The sequence below is a fragment of the Eucalyptus grandis genome, chromosome 9 (genome assembly GCF_016545825.1).
Source record: "Eucalyptus grandis isolate ANBG69807.140 chromosome 9, ASM1654582v1, whole genome shotgun sequence".
Classification (NCBI taxonomy): domain Eukaryota; kingdom Viridiplantae; phylum Streptophyta; class Magnoliopsida; order Myrtales; family Myrtaceae; genus Eucalyptus; species Eucalyptus grandis.
This window is the reverse complement of record NC_052620.1, coordinates 36,544,973-36,565,212: the sequence shown is the minus strand read 5'-3', so window position 1 is coordinate 36,565,212 and position 20,240 is coordinate 36,544,973. Positions and strand designations below refer to the sequence as shown.

The 20,240-nt window shown below is 39.3% G+C and overlaps 1 protein-coding gene across 1 annotated transcript; it reads left to right on the top strand.

Moving 5' to 3' along the window:
* Nucleotides 1-18,202: 18,202 nt before the first annotated feature.
* Nucleotides 18,203-20,205, top strand: LOC104424851 (CYP enzymes assisting alcohol dehydrogenase). Its single transcript, XM_010037364.3, has 6 exons — nt 18,203-18,537; nt 18,645-18,682; nt 18,796-19,198; nt 19,315-19,572; nt 19,687-19,845; nt 19,932-20,205. Exons 1-6 carry the CDS (start codon nt 18,352-18,354, stop codon nt 20,040-20,042), a joined length of 1,155 nt encoding a protein of 384 aa, XP_010035666.1. The 5' UTR covers nt 18,203-18,351; the 3' UTR covers nt 20,043-20,205.
* The last annotated feature ends 35 nt before the right edge of the window (nt 20,206-20,240 follow it).

Sequence of the window (20,240 nt, the reverse complement as noted above, 5' to 3'; positions counted from 1 at the left end):
CTTAACTTAGACTCTCCCAAGCTCATACCAATTCGCAATTTAGGTTCAAATATTTAGCATGCAAATGAATTTTATTTAGGAGTCATCACTAATCGGTTTATGGTAGGTCGATTAGATACCTAAATAAAATAATAAAATTATTTTACTCTACGGACCGGGACTAGGGTACGGAGACTTGGTTACACTAGATTTCTCTAATGCCCTTTCGGTACCATTTCTTTTTAATTTTCAAAAATATTTTTGCATGCAGCTTGGATTTATTTTTACCTAAATTACTATTATGTAATGGGGTGATCGCACGATGTTCAATCATTGTTAAACATTCAAATAAAAATAAATAAATAAATTGCATCACACAAGCAAGTAATTTTTTTTTTTTTTAGTTTTCTTGAAATTATAATGTTTTATAAAACATACATTTTAACAAAATGACCTAATTTTACTAATAAACAAATTCAAATTAAATGATCCTATTATGCAAACTAGTTAATATGCACCTCATGACCTAATTTTACTACTAAATAAATTCTAATCAAGTGATCCTATTATGCAAACTACTTAATATGCATCTCATATTTTTTTGTATTTTCTTTATTGAAATTCAAAATTAATAAAAAAAAAAACCCTAATTAAAATATCTAAAGAAACTAATTTTCTAATTTATTTTAGGATTAATTTGACTTAAACCCTATCTAATCTTAGAAAACTATTTTTGGAAAAATGAGATTAAAATGTGCGAACATTATCTAAAACCCTATTTAAAAAAAGATTATTTAGGTCCAACCCTTACTTATTTAAAAAGAATTATCTAAAAATGCAATCCTAAAAATATAATCCTAAAAAATTATTTACTAAACCTACATGTCTAATTTACTAAATCTATATGCTCATGCAAGATTCTGATTTTTTTTTAGTTTTTATGATGAGTAATTATTAAATAAATATTAAATCTAAACAATCAATATAGTCAACAAATAAAGGATTAAAATAATCGAAAAATAACATGTTGTCTCACAGGTCAAATTAATGATTATTTTAACTCTAATTATCACGACAAAGAGTTCAAAATAATATTACAATGATTTTAACAACCAAAATAATACCAAAAAGCCCGAAAATTAATATAATTAAAAAAAATGATTTGACGTCTTACGGATCAAATTAATAATTATAAAAATTTGGACAAAAGCCCTGTGGATAATGCCTACAAAATTCATGAAATCAATATTGACATACTAAGTTCTAATTTAAACAATAATAACAAAACTTAAAAATGATAATAAAATGGCATAAAAAATAAAAAAACTAAAAACTAAAACTAAAACTAAACTACCTAAATGAAGGGACTTGCAGCAGCGTTGGTGGGCGTCGGACGAACGGGGGCCGACGTCGGTACTCCAAAGAGGGGACCGAGGCACTGCAGGGGCGTCGGGCACCGGGCGGTTGCGGAGCAGCGCAGGCTACTGGCGCAAGAAGGAGGACAGTGGCGAGTGGGCTGCTGCGTGGTGAGTTGCAGGTCGCGAGTGAGGCGTGGTGGTGAACGGAGACATGGCAGGGGCTCGGCGAGGGCGTCGGGCGCTGCTGCAAGCACGATCGTCGTCATTCCGCATAAAGAACGTTGGATTCCAAATCAGGTGCGCAAACCTTTGAATTCTCCTCCTACTTGTTCGGTTTTCTAGCTACCTCGATCCCGGGAAGCTGCTTCGGCCAACGAGACAAGTCTTCAACATCTAAATCACCTACTCTCGCTTTCTTTAAAAGATGAAGTGTCGCGAAAATTGGCAATTCCACTGGTTCTTAGGCATACTAATTGATGATTACGGTTCAAATGGTTTGATTTGGACAAAGGGGCGGAGCCTAATCTGAAAACGTTTATTCACTACCAAGCTGGGAATATCACCTAGCTATATCCATCAGCAAATATCAACACGCCAACCCCCAAAAGGACAACAGTCGAGACACGTTCACAAGGATCAATCCCCAGTCAAGTTTCTCAATGAACCAGCATATGCCCATCTTTTCTGGGGTTCAGCTAATTCTTCAGTTCATGCAAATGCAGATGAACTTGAGCCTATGACTTTCGAACGAATCAAACGGGCCAAGTTCAGAAAGTGAAGAGGAACATAGCAAATAGTAATCAATAGGGCCTCATTGATAAGTGCTACAAGATCTCATACATTGGAACCCATGGTTATGGACCCCGATTCATTGGTGGAATTCTTACTGAACATATCCTTGCTCAAATTACAATCCTAATATTTAGAACCACTTGCAACGGTTAACAACAGTTGTAAAGAAAGCAAACAACATCCTTCGTGACTACTAGAGTTCGGCAACATGTAGCAACATGTGCTCACAAACGGGTTCTCAAAGACCCAGTGCTCGATAGTGATTGCTTCATCACTCACCTCATGTCGACAGTTCCGTCCGCAGCTTACATCCCCTCTTCCTGACGGGTGTAATAGCCCATGTTTCTCGGCCATTATCAGTCGTGGCTTTCGGGATTTATAGGTCTACCATCTTGTAATCGTGTTGGCTCCACGATTGAATGGGTTGTCATGATTGAAGCAGATATAATGGGCTTCATGACTCGGAACACTTACCTCGCTCTTGATTCATTGATCTTCCCTTCGACTTTGGTACTTTTGTTGACTGAACCAAAATCTCACTAACCGACACTCCGTGGCTTAATACCTAGTAGTTTCTCTCATATCTCTCATATTATTTGATTTCTGAGGGAGGAATAAACTTGGATTCTTGTGTATTTGTGAAGTAGTAACTCCGGTTTTGAGGGCCGAGTTGTGATATTGAGCTATTCTTTTATTTGATCACGTAATAAATTGAGACATAATCGTGTGAATTTTCTTGGCCACTCCTTCATTGAACCAGATTTGCCCTGTTTCATTTGTTTTATCGGTCTTCTCTCTTTTCTGTACAGTAAGTTGAGACGCGAGTGCGTTTGAGCAGTTAGAGATGGCTCGCGGCGGCATTTGTTGTCCTAAGATGCTGAACCTCCCGTTCACGTCAGCCTTCAGGGTTCTTGTGAGTGAGTGCATTTGATCCGTTGTTTCGGGCCACCTTCTGCAGTTCTTCTCTGGTGATCTAATCTACCTTCACATTTAAAAGCTGTATATAAAGGAAGTCTCGATATGAGCACTCGGATACGTGCTCGGTAATGGGAGATAGAGACTACAGCTTATCGAAGGAATAGTAGGACTGAAATATGTAAAAGTTATGGACTACATTAACTGATATTGTAATTTACTGTTTAACGTTTATCGTTTTACGGGGTTTGGTCTAAAGTGAAATAAAAGATTTCTTAATTAGTCTAATATGGGCTGGCTGTGAGTGAGTGAGCCTAGCCAATAATGAGAAAGCTGTCTGGAAACCTATAAATAACGAAAAACCTAATTCTCACAAACCTAAGGGCGTTTACCTAACGCTACACATAAGGGGGCCGCCTCATTGAGCCAGTGATACGGAGGGCAATAGAGAAGAAAGACTTGCGCGTGGAACATTATATTTCCGCTTCCGCTTCAATAACAATAGATCACAAAACAGATGCGTTAATCTTTCGACTCAATAATGCATATTCTTGTTCTAGTTATAGAGATCTTGGTTACGCAATTTGCGTTTAACAAAATATGCATCTACAGTCAACGCAAGTCCTGGAAAATTTATTGAATGTGAGTTTGTGCATGAGACCTGCTAATGAGTCACGTGATAAGCCATATCTTAGAGTACGTGCACGACTCTTACAAATAAAAGTAAAAAAAAAAAAAATTGACAACTTTTGCTATCCCAGCCCATCTCTTCCGGTTGGATCTTCTCCACAGCTCCTCGCCGCCACTGGACTCACCCCTCTCTACCAAACCCTTTCGTACTCTGAATACTTGCAAAGCTTCTAAAACCGCAAGCTTGATGATGTGGTTCCTACCATCAAGACCCTCAAGCTGTAGCTGATGCATTCATTCATTTCATCTTCTTCTTGTATTCTGTGTCATGAATATGAATTCAGGTCGTTCCACCTATTTTCACATTTCGTTTACTCCATAGAGGACTATTAGGATGTGAATCGTGACGACAGCAGATCAAACAACTGATTCAAGTCATTTCATGATTTTATCCTGAACTAGCATTTTTCTTGTATGGTCCATAATCGCAGTGCTTTAGAAACTATTTTACATATCAATTGCCCGGCTGACGTGGTGACGAGCGAATGACGATACTGTGTAGTATGAATCTTAACGACCTTTATCAACAAATTTTGACAAATCTTGTCATTGATTAGCTTGGTGCTTTACTCGTCACTACCACATGAGACAATTGATGAACAAAATACCGTCTCCGTAGCATGATCAACGCATTAATATAGAAGTCTCCCCTCTCATCAAATTTATCTCTAGTAAGATTGAGTAAAAGTACAATCTACTTTCCAAGCTTAACCAATAGTTGATGGAATATTACAGCTGCCAGTTTTGACCATAGAACTCAATCTCTTAGTCAAGACTATAAGAATTTCGAATCTGATCTCTTTAAAGTACGATAGTGTAAGACCAAGGCCAAACGTTCCGGAGTTTAATGCTTCCTTCTATTGTGCATCCTGCACATATTGGACTCTAAGAGCACTGAGGTTGGCAGATGCAAAGGAAGATATTTCCTTGTACTTCAAATAAGCCATCAGAAGTCCTAGGTTTTAGGAGGATCTGAGTGAGGTGCTGAATTTTCATTGTGAAGACGCTGCTCTAAGAGGCGTTTCAGTTGCCTTCCCTGTTCTTCAATATTCATCTGTAGACTCCTCTGCATCTGTACGGTTAAGGAGGATGAAATTAAAACTTGCTTTCATATCATTGTTTTCATGTGGAGACTTCTGAAAGTTCAGATGTGTGTGTATGTGTCAATGTGACAGAAGGTAACATTTTCAGAATAGCAACCTCCAACTATTGAAGTAGTCGCTTTTGTACATTCAGCTGCATCTGCAAGATTCTGTAATAAGCTTCTGCAATCAGCTTGCCTCTGTTGCCAACAAATATTCAATGGGCTTAGTTTCCTCATATCATGAATTCCTACTTGCAGACGGTGGACATTGGAAGGATGCAATCCTCTCATAAATAGTGCTTATTTTGCACTCTTCTTAAGTCTGTACACTGAGTTAATAAACAACAAACATGTCAAAGCTTACATTTTGAGGTCGTGCACTGGTTTTGTGTCAAAATTGTTCTTCTCTGATTTTCCTGCATGCACAATATGATTCATGCACATAAAATAAGCTGTCCTATTGCCAAACAAAGACTAGTTACGCTTGGATTTGTCTTCAATAATAACAGAGTTCCTATCTCTTGCAAGGAATGTTCATTTGTGCTTATCGTAGTGGATGCAAAGAACAACCTTCTTTAGATTCTGCAATGCACTTCGCGATGCGACATTTCTTTAATGCAATAGACAAACAAAGTTTTGGTTTGAATTTCTGTGACAAAATGTTAAGTATGGGCATTGATTTTCAGCTAATAGATGAAAAGTCATTATGTTGCAGTACCTGCAAGTGACTCTTAATATGAAAGATTTTTACCCCTTGACATCCATCAGCTTCAAAATTAACTTTGGTTTTGCTCCTGTGCCTGTCCAATAAATGGTGACTTGGACGTCAGTTGAAGTTAATATAGACATTGACTCGAAAGTGACATTCTCTATCCATTACTTACTTCCAGCTTCTCCCAGACGATTTACCCATTCATGGAATTGGTTGTGGAGATGCTGAGTCCATCTAATTCTTCTTTTACTAGAAATAGCAGCTGCTGGTAAAATGGAGTTTCCACGAGGATCATCATGGGACTGAGGAGCAAGGCACTGCAGGTCTTCTGAATGATCATAAACCAATGATTCGCAATTTATTGATCTTGACTGCTGTAAATTACATGTAAATAGGTTACAAGCATCTAAATCAACTTGCGGATGGCCAATGGAACATGTAACTGCAGTAGGAACAGAAGAAGAAGATGTGTTATTGCTTGACTACTTGTCCGTTGTATAGAGTTCACTTCTGCCCAGATTTGAGGCAAAACAGCTTTGGCTGCATCATAATTGTGATGCTGGTGATTGACCACGCCAAAACTGATGAAAGCAAAGCTCAGAGGATGTACAGGGTCTCTGTTCTTGATCATTACTTTTTGCGGTGCTCATATTAGCGCTATTGCGATGAACTTCAAGTGGAGATTATCAGGGCCAAGGTCGCCAGACGATGACAGATCAATGGTACACGCAAAAGCCAAAGCCCAATAATCATTTGGAGAAAATGTCTATTAAGACAGACAATTTGCCTATTATATTATATTTTTAGTATAGATACTCAAGATAACCCGTGAACACTGAATGATTTGGATGTGGATGTAAGAATTATTGTGGCCCATATTATGTGATTTATTATATGGTTTAATAATGATTGAAATGTTATAAATAATATTGGTTATGAGAAGGTACGACTCTAATAAAACGAAAGGTATATCGCTTTGATGGAAGGCACCTTTTCAACGAACGTATAAATAGAGTCCGGTCCTCTCCACCCACATACGAACAACAAGAACTAAAAGAACGTATTCTCTCCTCCATCAATTGAATACATTAAGGTTTAGTGGGTTAAGGGAGAGAAATCGGATTTCTTCTTTTGGATCAAGTTCAAGCGTAGCGCTATGGATAAAGGTATGTCTTCATCTGTTTGTGAGAATCATGAAGATCAAAGATCCTGATTTGTTATGAATTTCCGCATCAGGTTTTATATGAATTAACTAACAAATTGGTATCGGAGCATTTGGTTTATGATCTCATGATTTTTCCATTTAAAGAAATATTATGATTTATGCATGATGATTTGTTGAATGATCCTGTTCGTAGCATTTGTTGTTGTTGAAATGTTTTGGAAGTTTCTGTTAAAGAAAATCCGAATGATGGACGTTCTTCATGGACGAAAATTGCGAAGAAAAGTTACTGTGCACGAGTGAAAAAGGACAAAAATGGAGTAATCTGGAATTTTAAGGACAAAAATGGAGGAATTCGGAATTTTGAGGGCAGGAAGAAACTCGCCGGTTCGGGTAAAATCCAGCGACCCACCGCTTGATTTCGGACCCAAACCGTCGCACTGCCATGAGGAACATTAGCCATAAGTTTTTCCGGCATATCGGTGTTCGCCGGAGGCTAATCGAGCGGCGGAAGCGGCTGTGGTGGAGGGTTTGCGTTTTGGGGAAACTTTTGGTTTGATTTGAGGCCAATTTTTGGTCATTTTCTCCAAACTTGGACCCATGTGGTCGTGCCGGCATGCTCTTCAAAACCCATTAATTATTTGTGTCTGGGATGGGCTGCCGGAGAAGAAACGGCCGGCGAAACCGCGCGGAACGGCGGAAAAACGGCGAAGAATCACGTCTGCGCGCGAGGAAGAAGGCGCATGGGCTCCACGCGCGCGCTGCGGTTGCAGGCGCGTGAACCCACGCGCCACGCGCCTTCACGCGCCAGCGCTGCGCGCGCGTGGGATCCACGCGCGGGGTTTCCCGCGGGTTGCAGGCGCGTGCAACGCACACGCCCGCACGTTGGACGCGCGTCGTGCGAGGCACGCGCCCGACGTCCCCGCGCGGCCTTATTTACGTTTTTACCCCTAGCCATTTTTTAAAATTCCAATTTTGTCCTTCTCGCAATATATTTACTGTTCTGCCGTTGTTTAATTAATAATTACAGTTCTGCCATTGCTGAAGATTTACCATTTTGCCCCTGGATTATAACTTTATGATTCTACCCTTATGGAATTAGGATTTTACAATTTTACCCTTATGCTTTGATTAAGTTTTTGTCCTTGTGTGCAATTTGGTAAATATTTGTATTTTACAATATTAAAAATTCATATTATGAAAGGTTTGTTAGTCACCAAAGTGGCCGAACCTTGAAGTCTTTTGAATTTTTTAATATTGTAAATTGTTTTATTCAATTACCCATGATTAATTGATGCTATGTATGAAATTGATATGTTTTGGACTTATGGGTATATTGAAGTTCATTTATTATAAGAACTTAGGGATTAACCCAAAGGTTAATTATTTTCTTATAATTCATGAACATGATGGTTGATAATTAATATGATTTGTTAAATTTGTTTGTATATCCAAAGATAACAAATAAATTTTAATAAGATATATTTACAATTATCAAATAAAAGTTATTAGCATCATTATGGTTTATATATATTTGTATATCATAGGATCGCCCAAAGGAGAACTATGATGTGCATGTGTAGTTTAGTTTGAATCTGATTAGGTGATATTCTCAAAGCATTAATGTATGAGTATTTTCTTGCACATTTGCAGTATCTATACCTGTTTCACTCCATTCGCACGCCTCATCTGTTCCATTATTCAATGGGATAAATTTTCCTGATTGGAGTGAACAAGTCCAATTTCACTTAGGTGTCTTGGATCTTGATTTAGCACTTCAAGCTAAGAAACCAGCTGCTATTACTGATGAAAGTAGCAATGATGAAAAATCTTTCCATAAAGCTTGGGAAAGATCGAACAGACTGAGCTTAATGTTCATGCGGATGACAGTTGCAAACAACTTAAAAACTTCTCTTCCCAAGACTAACAATGCTAAGGAATTTATGAAATTTGTGGAAGAGCGTTCTCAAACTGCTGATAAGTCACTTGCTGGTACACTGATGAGCACACTGACCACCATGAAATATGATGGTTCGCGTACTATGCATGAGCATATACTTGAAATGACCAATTTAGCAGCAAAGTTAAGGACTTTAGGAATGAATGTGGATGAGTACTTTTTAGTACAATTTATACTTAATTCCTTACCTCATGAGCAATATGGGCCATTTCAAATGAATTACAACACTATAAAGGATAAGTGGAATGTAAACGAATTGGCCAGTATGCTAGTTCAAGAGGAAACAAGGATAAAGAATCAAAAGGCTCATTCTGTTCATCTCTCAAGTCATCAAGGAGTTCGAAAGAATTTTAAGAGGAAAGGTGGAAGGAGCAAGAAGAAAGGACTACACATCCTGAATGACTCTTCAAAGGCTTCTCAAATCCACAAGAAGGAACACAATCTTATTAAGTGTCACTTTTGCAACAAAATTGGACACTTGAAGAAAGATTGTCTGAAATGTAAGGCTTGGTTCGAAAAGAAAGGTAAGCCTTGTGCTTTAGTATGTTTTGAATCAAACTTTACTGAAGTTCCTTATAATACTTGGTGGATTGATTCTGTGCCACCACTCATGTGTCAAATACGATGCAGGGATTTCTTACGATCCAAACTATAAAGCCAAATGAAAGTTATGTGATTACGGGGAATGAGACAAAGCTCCAGTTGAAGGCATTGGCACTTATCGTTTGATCTTAGATACTAGGCATTATTTGGATTTGTTTCGAACCCTTTATGTACCTACATTTTCTCGCAATTTAGTTTCTTTGCCAAGACTTGATGTGGCGGGGATTTTATTGTAAGTTTGGATCTGAATCTTTCAGTCTATTTAAGAGTGATACTTTATTGGAACTGGAACTTTATGTGATGGTCTTTACAAATTTAGACTTGATAATACTTTTGTTGAGACATTAATGACCCTGCATCATAAAGTTGGCATTAAACGAAGTTTGGTGAAAGAAAATTCTGCTTACTTGTGGCATAAACGGTTGGGTCATATATCCAAAGAAAGAATGCAAAGATTAGTGAAGAATGAAATTCTTCCAAATTTGATTTTATCTGACCTTGGAGTGTGTATTGATTGTATTAAAGGTAAACAAACAAAGCACACTAAGAAAGGTGCCACAAGAAGCACGAGCTTCTTGAAATTATACATACTGACATATGTGGTCCTTTTGATGTTCCATCTTTTGGTAAGGAAAGCTATTTCATAACCTTTATTGATGATTTTTCACGTTATGGTTATATTTATCTATTGCATGATAAGTCTCAATCAGTGAATGTACTTGAAGTGTATATTAAAGAGGTTGAGAGGCAATTAGATAGAAAAGTGAAAATAGTAAGATCTGATAAAGGCGGTGAATATTATGGAAAGTATGATGAATCGGGACAATGTCCAGGTCCATTTGCTAAATTCCTTGAAAGACATGGTATTTGTGCTCAATACACAATGCCAGGTACACCACAACAAAATGGTGTAGCAGAAAGGCGTAACCGTACTTTAATAGAAATGGTTAAGAGTATGATGAGTCATTCATCTTTACCCTTGTCTTTGTAGATGTATGCTTTAAAGACTTCTATGTACTTATTAAATAGGGTTCCTAGTAAGGCAGTTCCAAAGACTCCATTTGAACTGTGGACGGGAAGGAAACCTAGTTTACAACACCTGCATGTTTGGGGTTGTCAAGCAGAAGTAAGAATTTATAATCCACATGAAAAGAAATTGGATTCAAGAACAACCAGTGGTTATTTCATTGGTTAAGCAGAGAAATCCAAAGGGTATAAATTTTATTGTCCTAATCATAGTACAAGAATTGTTGAATCTGGAAATGCTAGGTTCATTGAGAATGGTGACATCAGTGGGAGTGAAAGAATGCGTGATGCTTACATTCAAGAAGTAAGGGTAGAAGTTCCTATGCCTAAAGCTTCTAAAGTTGTTGTTTCGATATTGTAGTACAATCTAACAATAATCGAGAACAACAAACACTCAATAATGGATGTCAATAATGAACCTCCAATAGCCGAGTCACAAGAAATAGCATTAAGGAGATCTCAAAGAGAAAAAAGGTCGGCTATTTCTGATGACTATATGGTTTATCTACAAGAGTCAGAAATTGACTTAGGAATTGGAAATGATCCAGATTCATTTTCCCAAGCCATGGAATGTGAAGATTCTAATGAATGGTTTAATGCCATGGAAGAAGAGTTAAAATCCATGCATCAAAATCAAGTTTGAGATATTGTTGAATTGCCTAAAGGATGTAAGAAGGTCGGGTGTAAATGGGTCTTTAAGATCAAGCGCGACTCAAAAGGCAATATTGAACGACATAAAGCCAGACTTGTTGCAAAGGGTTTTACTCAGAAAGAAGGCATTGACTATAAAGAGACATTTTCACTAGTCTCTAAGAAGGACTCACTTAGAATCATTATGGCTTTGGTGGCTCATTATGACTTGGAGTTACACCAAATGGATGTAAAAACCGCATTTCTTAATGGGAATTTAGAGGAAGAGGTTTATATGGACCAACCCGAAGGCTTTTCAGTTAAAGGAAAGGAACACATGGTATGTAAATTAAAGAAGTCAATATATGAACTTAAACAAGCTTCCCGACAATGGTATCTTAAGTTTAACGATACCATTACTTCATTTGGATTTAAGGAAAACACCGTTGATCGGTGTATATATATGAAGATTAGTGGGAGCAAGTTTATTTTTCTAGTTCTATATGTTGATGATATTTTGCTTGCTGCTAATGATCTTGGTTTGTTACATGAAACCAAGAAATATCTCTCTAAGAATTTTGAAATGAAGGATATGGGAGAGGCAACATATGTGATAGGAATAGAAATATTCCGTGATAGATCACAAGGATTATTAGGATTGTCTCGAAAGCCTATATTGAGAAAATTTTAGAGAGATTTAATATGAGTAAATGTTCAGGCAGGAATAGTTCCAATTCGAAAGGTGATAAATTTAGCCTTATGCAATGTCCGAAAAGTGAATTGGAACGAGAACAAATGAATAATATTCCTTATGCATCTGTTGTGGGGAGCTTAATGTATGCACAAACTTGCACCGGCCGGCACATCGAGTTTCTTTGCTTGCCGAATGCAAGGTGTATCAAAGTAATCCTAGAATGGATCATTGGAAAGCTGCAAAGAAGGTTCTTAGATACCTGCAAGGAACGAAGAATCATATGCTCACTTATAAAAGATATGATCATCTCGAGGTGATTGGATATTCAGATTCAGACTTAGCCGGATGTGCCGATACAAGAAAATCAACATTTGGTTACTTGTTTCTTCTGGCTGGAGGGGCAATTTCATGGAAGAGTGCGAAGTAGTCAGTTATTGCTGCATCCACTATGGAAGCTGAATTTGTGGCATGCTTTGAGGCCACAATTCATGGATTATGGTTGCGGAATTTTATTTCAGGACTTGTGATCGTCGACAAGATTGCCAAGCCGCTGAAAATCTATTGTGATAACTTCTGCAGAGTTTTCTTCTCTAAGAACGACAAGTATTCTAAGGGTGCTAAGCATATGGAGATCAAATACTTGTCTGTCAAAGAAGAAGTTCAAACAAAGAGTGTCAATTGAGCACATTAGCACCAATCTTATGATAGCAAATCCCTTAACAAAAGGATTGCCGCCCAAAACATTTAATGAGCATGTTGAAAGGATGGGCATTATTGGACGTCATTAATGTTTGTATTATGATTGTATTAAGTTTATGTATTTGACACTTTGAGCTCACTTACATGTTTCTGATATTTCCTGTTTTCTATTTAGTATACATTATGGAGATAGATGAATATTAAATGGATAGTTTCTAAAGAAACATTATGGTTGGACTATTACTTGTACTTCTCATTTATGGATCATGTTAAGTAAAGTACTATAGTTGTAGTACATAGAAGGGACTATGTCGATTAATGACATATAACCGCTATGACTCACATTAGTTTTCTTTACTTAATTGTGATTATTATGTGATTGCCAATTTAATGAAATTTTATAGCACAATCTTATTGTGCACATTATAGTCTTTATTAAACCATGAAAGGAGAATCATATGGGCCAAGTGGGAGAATGTAAGAATTATTGTGACCCATATTATGTGATTTATTATATGGTTTAATAATGATTGAAATGTTATAAATAATATTGGTTATGAGAAGGTACGACTCTAATAAAACGAAAGGGTATATCGCTTTGATGGAAGGCACCTTTTCAACGAACGTATAAATAGAGTCCGGTCCTCTCTCCACCCACATACGAACAACAAAGAAACAAAAGAACGTATTCTCTCCTCCATCAATTGAATACATTAAGGTTTAGTGGGTTAAGGGAGAGAAATCGGATTTCTTCTTTTGGATCAAGTTCAAGCGTAGCGCTATGGATAAAGGTATGTCTTCATCTGTTTGTGAGAATCATGAAGATCAAAGATCCTTGATTTGTTATGAATTTCCGCATCAGGTTTTATATGAATTAACTAACAGTGGACACTCTATACAATGAACCATGATGAGCCCACAATTCCCATTTGGTTCGGCATTTGGAAAGGGGCTTTTGGACTCTAAAGGGATTTGGCTAAATTTAAACACATTTGGTTTAATTTTTTAGATGACTTTGGCAAAATGCAATTGCATCTTCAAATAGCTTTGGAGGTACTTTAGGAAGTTACATCTTCGGAATGCAAGTCCCACAGTACTATTCATCTTCTTCGGAGAAATGAACGGAGGCTGACGACCGCTGGCCAAGGAGTTGCCCGACTCTAGTGACCACCGCCTAGGGGTTGCGGCCACCTGGCGACCATCACCTGAGTCGCGCGACCTCAGGCCGTGGTCGCCTAGGTTCGCGCGACCTAAGCAACAGTGGCTTGAGGTTGTCGGACCTCAGGCGACGCCTAGGTCATGCGACCCAAGCGACGACCGTGTGACCCAGGCGACGACAGCCTAGGTCGCAAACCCCAAGCATCGCTTGAGGTCCAATGGCATCAGGCAACCATTGCTTGGGTCGCGCAAACCTAGGCAACCACCGTCTGAGGTTGCCGACCCTAGATGGTCGCTTGGGTTGCAACCCCGCAAGGCTATCCAATGGCCATATCTAGTTGCCGACATTGGCCGCCGGTGGCTACATTAAAAAAAAAATTATATATAAAACTTAGCAAAAGTCTTTTATAAAATGTAGTTTTTAATAAATAATGTTTAAGCTAACGTCGTTTCACAATATACTTTAAAATTACAATTTACCAAATGCTATTTGCATTTTCGCAAATCTTTTTAGTTCAAAGATATTTATATTTTTCCTATCACATTTGCCCGAAGAAGAACCAAACTGGCCAATGACCCAAATACGTCATTCCAACAGCGCGGGCTTCACACTCTCTCTTTCTCTCCGCACAGGTCACGCTATTCTACATTGACTTGTTGACTTGACGAGTTGTCATTTCCCACGTACTGCCAGCTTATCTCGAATTTTTGAACCGCTTAAAAAGCTTTTTAATGTTGTAAGCGCAGGCCAAGCATATGAACAAAGTAGGCCATACTTTCAGAACACCTGTTGCTCTTTGGTTCGCTTGAAACATTAAACAGATGAGAGCAGACTGCTTGTTATTATTAACAGGAACCGACAGCTGTTCCCAATATGATAACCCAAAGAAGCATACATAGGAAAAAAAGGAAAAAAAAAAAGCAGGATTATTTCTCTAATGTTATGGCCTCTGGATGCTCCATAGTATTACCTGGTCAGATTTATAATAGCAAAAGCCTGTGCTTGAGAAGTAGATCTGCTTCACGTCTCTGCTTGAAACTGAGTTAAATAACGAGGAGAGAGAGCATTAATTGCACTCATTTTTGTTGCGTGCTTGTGATTGTTTCTAAGCAAGAAAACAAAGCTTAATGTTATTCATTTGCCTTTCTGACCAATTTGTCGATATCTTTGCGTTGGCAGAATCCTCTGAGCCTCTCAAACTCCTCATCAATCAACCACAACCTCAACCTTTGTATATAAGTCATTACCAACTAATCAAAACAAGTTTGTTAGATGGATTTTGGCCAATTTCTTTACTGATGGTGCTAGTGGAATAGGGGCAGACGGTTAATAACGTATAGGCTCACTCTCTTTACCATATATCTCTTCAGTAAATAACATTTTGGATAGGGAAAAATATTATAAGATGTTATTGAAATCTGGAATGCGAAGAAAATAGAGGATGCAAGCACTGGAGATGTGGCGGATGACTATTATCATCGCTATAAGGTCATCAGTAATTGATGCCTTTGGACGGAGCATTGCCTCGCGCTTAGACATTTCTCCAGCTATTGATCATGTTCAAGCCTTGTAGTAATATGGACCATTTTGAATGTCGGCCCGAGTTTCTCCTTCAATTTTGCATTCTGATGGAATTGCAGGGGGACATACAGCCTGAAATAAGACAGTCCTTCAGATTCTCTTTGTCTCTCTCGGTCTAGGCTCTTGCCCCGTAAGCCTATTGCATTGATTTATCTTGTCATGGCATCTGGGAGTAAAATGTCATTGGTGATAAGAACGATATCTCTGTAGACCCAGTGAAAGTCCTCCAAACCAGTGATTGACTCAATTGAAACAAACGTAACAAAACCATGTGAGTCAGAAGGTGAAATTCGGGATATCCGAAGTCACCAACTGGATGGTACTCAATTCAGAAACTAGTGCAAATCTAAAGGCAGCTTCCTCAACTCACGATTTTCTATTTGGATGGTGGAGAGAGTGTCTCAATTCTCACTCACCCTTAATGTGATTTTTCTCTTGTGGGAAAACTGATTTATAGTTATATTAATGAGATATATAAGTACACTAAAGGACCTAAAACTTATTACAAAAGTATAATTGAATATTAAAAAAATTTTTTGTGGCATTTTTTTATTATTTTCTTTTCCAAATCTTGTTTAAATTAGATTAGAAAAAGTAAAAGAGGCAAAAAAATTATTTTAAAAAAAAAAGAAAGAAACAAAAGGGAATGGCAAGGCCTCTCTAAGCACTTCCGCCGTCGCCCATCATTGGAGGGGCCAATGGAGGTCGTCGGCCTTGGGCAAGGGGGTCGGTCCTCTTCAGCTCGTAGCGAGGTTTGGCATTGCCCATATCTAGGCAAGCCTCACCGAAGCCTAGTGAGGGTTGTCGACTCTTGCTTGGGCCGACGAGGCCTCACCCAAGGCTAGCAAGGGCCAGCCACCCTCGCTTAGGGCCGACTAGCCCCTTCGGCAATGGGCAGCGGCAATGGTGCCCCACCGACAAGGTCTGCCGTTCTTCTTTTTTTTTTTTCTAGTTTTGGTTTTTTTTTTAAAATAAATTTTTAGCCTTTTTAGTTTTTAATCTAAGATTTGGAAAAGAAAATAATATAAAAAATGCCATATAGGAAAGAAAAATTGATTAAAAAAATGTCATGTCAATATTTTCTATTAGGCAAATTGACGGTGTTCACCCAAAAAGCAGATTGCATTATTTTGATAAGTTTTAAGATTTGATTGTATTTTTTAAAAGTTTTATAACTCAATTGTACTTTTACAACAAATTTTGACTCTTTCGATGCACTTATTATTTTATTACTAGGATTTGTCTTACTGGTCATCCTTCCTACAAGGAAAATGGAAGGTAAAGAATTCGAATCCCCACATTTTGAGGAAGATTGAGTTGAGAATAATTTAGTTTCAGGTGTGAATTTTGACTTTCACAACCTATAATATGGTCTCCAATGTCGTCAACCTTAGTTACTCGAGAAAATATTGGGCACCCAAGTTGTAGCCAACTCAGCAAAATATTGGTCTATTTATTTTGCAGCACATGTCGTACCAGGCTCACAAATCATAAATGTTTAAAACTCTCACCAGCCACATTCTCTCTCTCCACTTTCTTTCACTCTTTTATTGTCAAACATCTTGTCTCTCTTTTCTTCGTTTCTCTCTCTTATTCACTATTGCTTTCTTCCTTTTCTTTTTTCCTTCTAAGGCCATGGATGCTACTCGATTGCACTGACTAGCCATGGACGAACCACTCATGAGCATGCTAATGCTTATTCATGGCCATAGGTGAGAGCCAGCATAGGTGAGGGCCACGACACCCTCGCCGGCCCTCACCTATGGCCAATCACCAACCACAGGCCAAAGGAAAATAAAGAAAAAACAAAAACAAAGGACAGAGAAAAGGTGAATAAATGGTGAAGAGAAAGAAACAAGAGAGGGGGTTTAGGTTATCTAAAGAGTGGGCCCACGGACCTAGATGTTTTCCTTTTCTATTTTGCATTTTGACATAATTGTGGGGGACACATAGCTCATGAGCAAGACAAAACTGGCCTACTTCAAATTCTCTCTCTCACTTGGTCTAGACCATTGCTCGATAAGCCCATTTACATGTGAGAATAAACATTCATTGATGATTAGTATGATATTTATGTAAACCAAATTAAAGTCTAAATCAGTGATTGATTCGATGGAACTATGTTGAAACTTGAAACTGAGATTACCAGACTCACCAACTAGATGGTTTGGAATTCAGGACCGGATGTGGATTGAAAGGGAGCTTCCCAAGCTCTAATTTTCTTTTTGGATGGTGAGAGAGAAAGTCTCAAGTCTCATCTCACTCCTCTAATAATGTGATTTTTCTCTTCTGGGAAAGCTAATATTTAGTTGTCTTATGGGAATGTGAATAGCGATAACCACTAATGAATGACGCCCCCAATAACACGGAAGCCGTCAACCATGCAACGTATGTGGAGTTGAAGAGTGCATTGAATAGAACTTTTGGAGAACTTGTGGTCTAAGAGGTTCCTCGTCAACAGACTACTCACACTCCTAATGAGGCAAGCCCCCACCCTTGCCTCCACCAAACCCGAGGGCGGGGACCAAATTAAAACCATGGGGGCGGGGACCAATGAATGATGCATTTGATTGATTGCATGCATGCGATATTTGCCCCTCCCATATTTGCCAAGAGACAAAACTATATTTAACTTGTTTCCTTCTCGAGGGAGCTTTCGCTTTAAATAATCGATTGATTGCTTTGCCTTCCATGGTTTGCCTTGTGCGCACAAGCCTTTCACCAGTTAGTTCCCTATTAATTGGCTCATAAATGTGTTTGGATGGCCTTTTTGATAGCTTTTAGCCATTCTAGCTAATCATCCACATTTGAGCTAGATTCAGTAACGCTCCGTTCGATTCACATATAGTTTGCACATACCCATACAACTTTAGGATGGATAGAATGTGAATTTGTTTGCTCACGTGGTTTTAAGACCAATTAGTCAACCATCCATTAAAATCGATTTGATGCGAGTAAGAGGACAAGCCAAAATTATGAGTGGGAGAATTAATGGATGGTGTTGGACCCATTGCAACTTACTGGATGACCCCTAAGTATTCAACGAACGTCAGTAGGAAGGCTGCCTCTAGAGCTTTTAACTTTCAGTTTGGATGGTATATATTTTATTTATAAGAAAGTAGGTAGCCCTATGAGATGCTAGATAAGCATTATGAACGAGTCACCGAAGCGACCGATCTAGCAATTGTACCTCAACGAATGATTACCTGTATATCTATCTGCATATCTATATATATAGTCATCCAGGTTAAGCACGTTGATACTTGTGGCGAGAGAGAAGCAGAGCATAACAGAGAGAAGGAGAAGGATGGGGAGCAAGAGCGGCAGTTCGCGAGCGATAACGTGCAAAGGGGTGGTGTGCTGGGGAGCAGAGGAGGAATGGAGGGTGGAGGAGATTCAAGTGGATCCCCCCAAGGGGAGCGAAGTGAGGATGAAGATGCTGTTCGCCAGCATTTGCCACACCGATCTCCTATACTCCCAGGGTTTCCCTTTGGTCGGTTCATCCTTTTCCATATATCCCTTCGCCTCTCTCTGTATTATTCTCTCTGCTCTTCTGCAGCACCACTGCTTACTCTTTCTCTGATTTTGTCGGCATTGCAGCCGCTTTACCCTCGAGTTCTCGGCCATGAAGGTGTTGGGTAAAGTCCTTCTCTCTAATTCGATTCCTACTAATTCTTCCTTGTTAGTTTTGTCGATGAGGCGTTGCATTCCATCAGCATAAGTTACAGCTGATCTCAACATGAAATGGCAGGATTGTGGAGAGTGTTGGAGAGGAAGTAGAGGAGTTGAAGGAAGGAGATGTGGTTATTCCCACCTACGTTGGAGAATGCAGAGAGTGCGAGAACTGCAAATCCGATAGGACAAACTTGTGCCTCCGATATCCGCTTTCTGTAAATGGCGTGTTGCCGGATGGCACGTCCAGAATGTCGATCCGAGGCCAGGCCCTGTACCACCTCCTCTCTTGCTCCACCTGGTCTGAGTACACGGTCTCCGACGCCAATTACGTCGTGAAGGTCGACCCTGGTGTAGCTCTCCCGCATGCTAGCCTCTTGTCGTGCGGATTCTCCTCTGGGTTCGGTGCTGCTTGGATGGACTCTAAGGTCGAGAGCGGCTCCTCCGTGGCTGTGATCGGCCTCGGTGCTGTTGGACTCGGGGTATGTGATCGGTCGTTTGCGTTACTAACTTACGTGTGTAATATATGAATGCCGTTTTGAGAGGATTAATTAGAGAGAAAGCACGGCAACAGTTCATTTGATTTGATCACGAGCAGGCCATAGGAGGAGCAAGAGCGCAAGGGGCGACTACCATAATCGGCGTGGACAAAAACGGGATGAAAAAGGACAAGGGAGAAGTCTTTGGAATGACTCATTTCATAAATCCAGACGATCACAAGTCTTCCGATGGCACGCATTCGAAGTCCATCTCTGAGATGGTGAAAGACTTGACGGGCGGAGCTGGCGTGGACTACTGCTTCGAGTGCAGCGGAGTACCCAACTTGATCGACCAGGCCCTAGAAGCCACCAAAGTGGTGATGAATCCATGTCATCGCATCATCGACAAAATCACAATCGCGCACGCGCACTCGCGCATGGCTAAACTTCATCTAGGCAAGTCTCCTGACTGTATGATTTGATGTGGTCAGGGGAAAGGCAGGGCAGTAGTACTGGGGGCAGGGCCGACACATGTCGTGGAGATTAATTTCATGGGGCTGATGATGGGCAGAACGTTGAAGGGAACCATTTTTGGAGGACTCAAGAGCAAGACCCACCTGCCCCTCCTTGTCCACAAATCCAAGGATGAGGTTCTGATCAAGCTCTTTCTTGCCTCCACCAGTTTCAGACCTTTACGCGCACAGCCACTGAAATTTTGCTTGCTCCGGTTCTGCAGGAGATCCCTCTCGATGAACTTCTGACCCACGAGATGAAATTGGAGGACGTGCCGACAGCACGTGAGGTCCTGAAGCGGTCGGACTGCGTCAAGATTTTGATCAAGATTTAGTGCCCTATTTTGCCTATTGCCTCCTGCCCTTGCTTTCTCGAATTTCCTAGTACGATATTGACCGTGCTTTGTTTACTGTTGCACTCGCTCGTGTGAAAATCCGATAAGATATTTTTGTTTTTATTTTTTTTTTACAAGAATAAGATATTATTGTTGGAGTTCATGATACAATTTCGAGAAATATCTAGTATTTAGATA

Excerpts from the sequence above, each read along its gene's own strand:
- LOC104424851 (XM_010037364.3), top strand. The coding sequence starts at position 18,352 with ATGGGGAGCAAGAGCGGCAGTTCGCGAGCGATAACGTGCAAAGGGGTG. Across the intron at positions 18,538-18,644 it reads ACTCCCAGGGTTTCCCTTTG|CCGCTTTACCCTCGAGTTCT; the intron begins GTCGGTTCATCC and ends TCGGCATTGCAG. Across the intron at positions 19,573-19,686 it reads CCCTAGAAGCCACCAAAGTG|GGGAAAGGCAGGGCAGTAGT; the intron begins GTGATGAATCCA and ends TGATGTGGTCAG.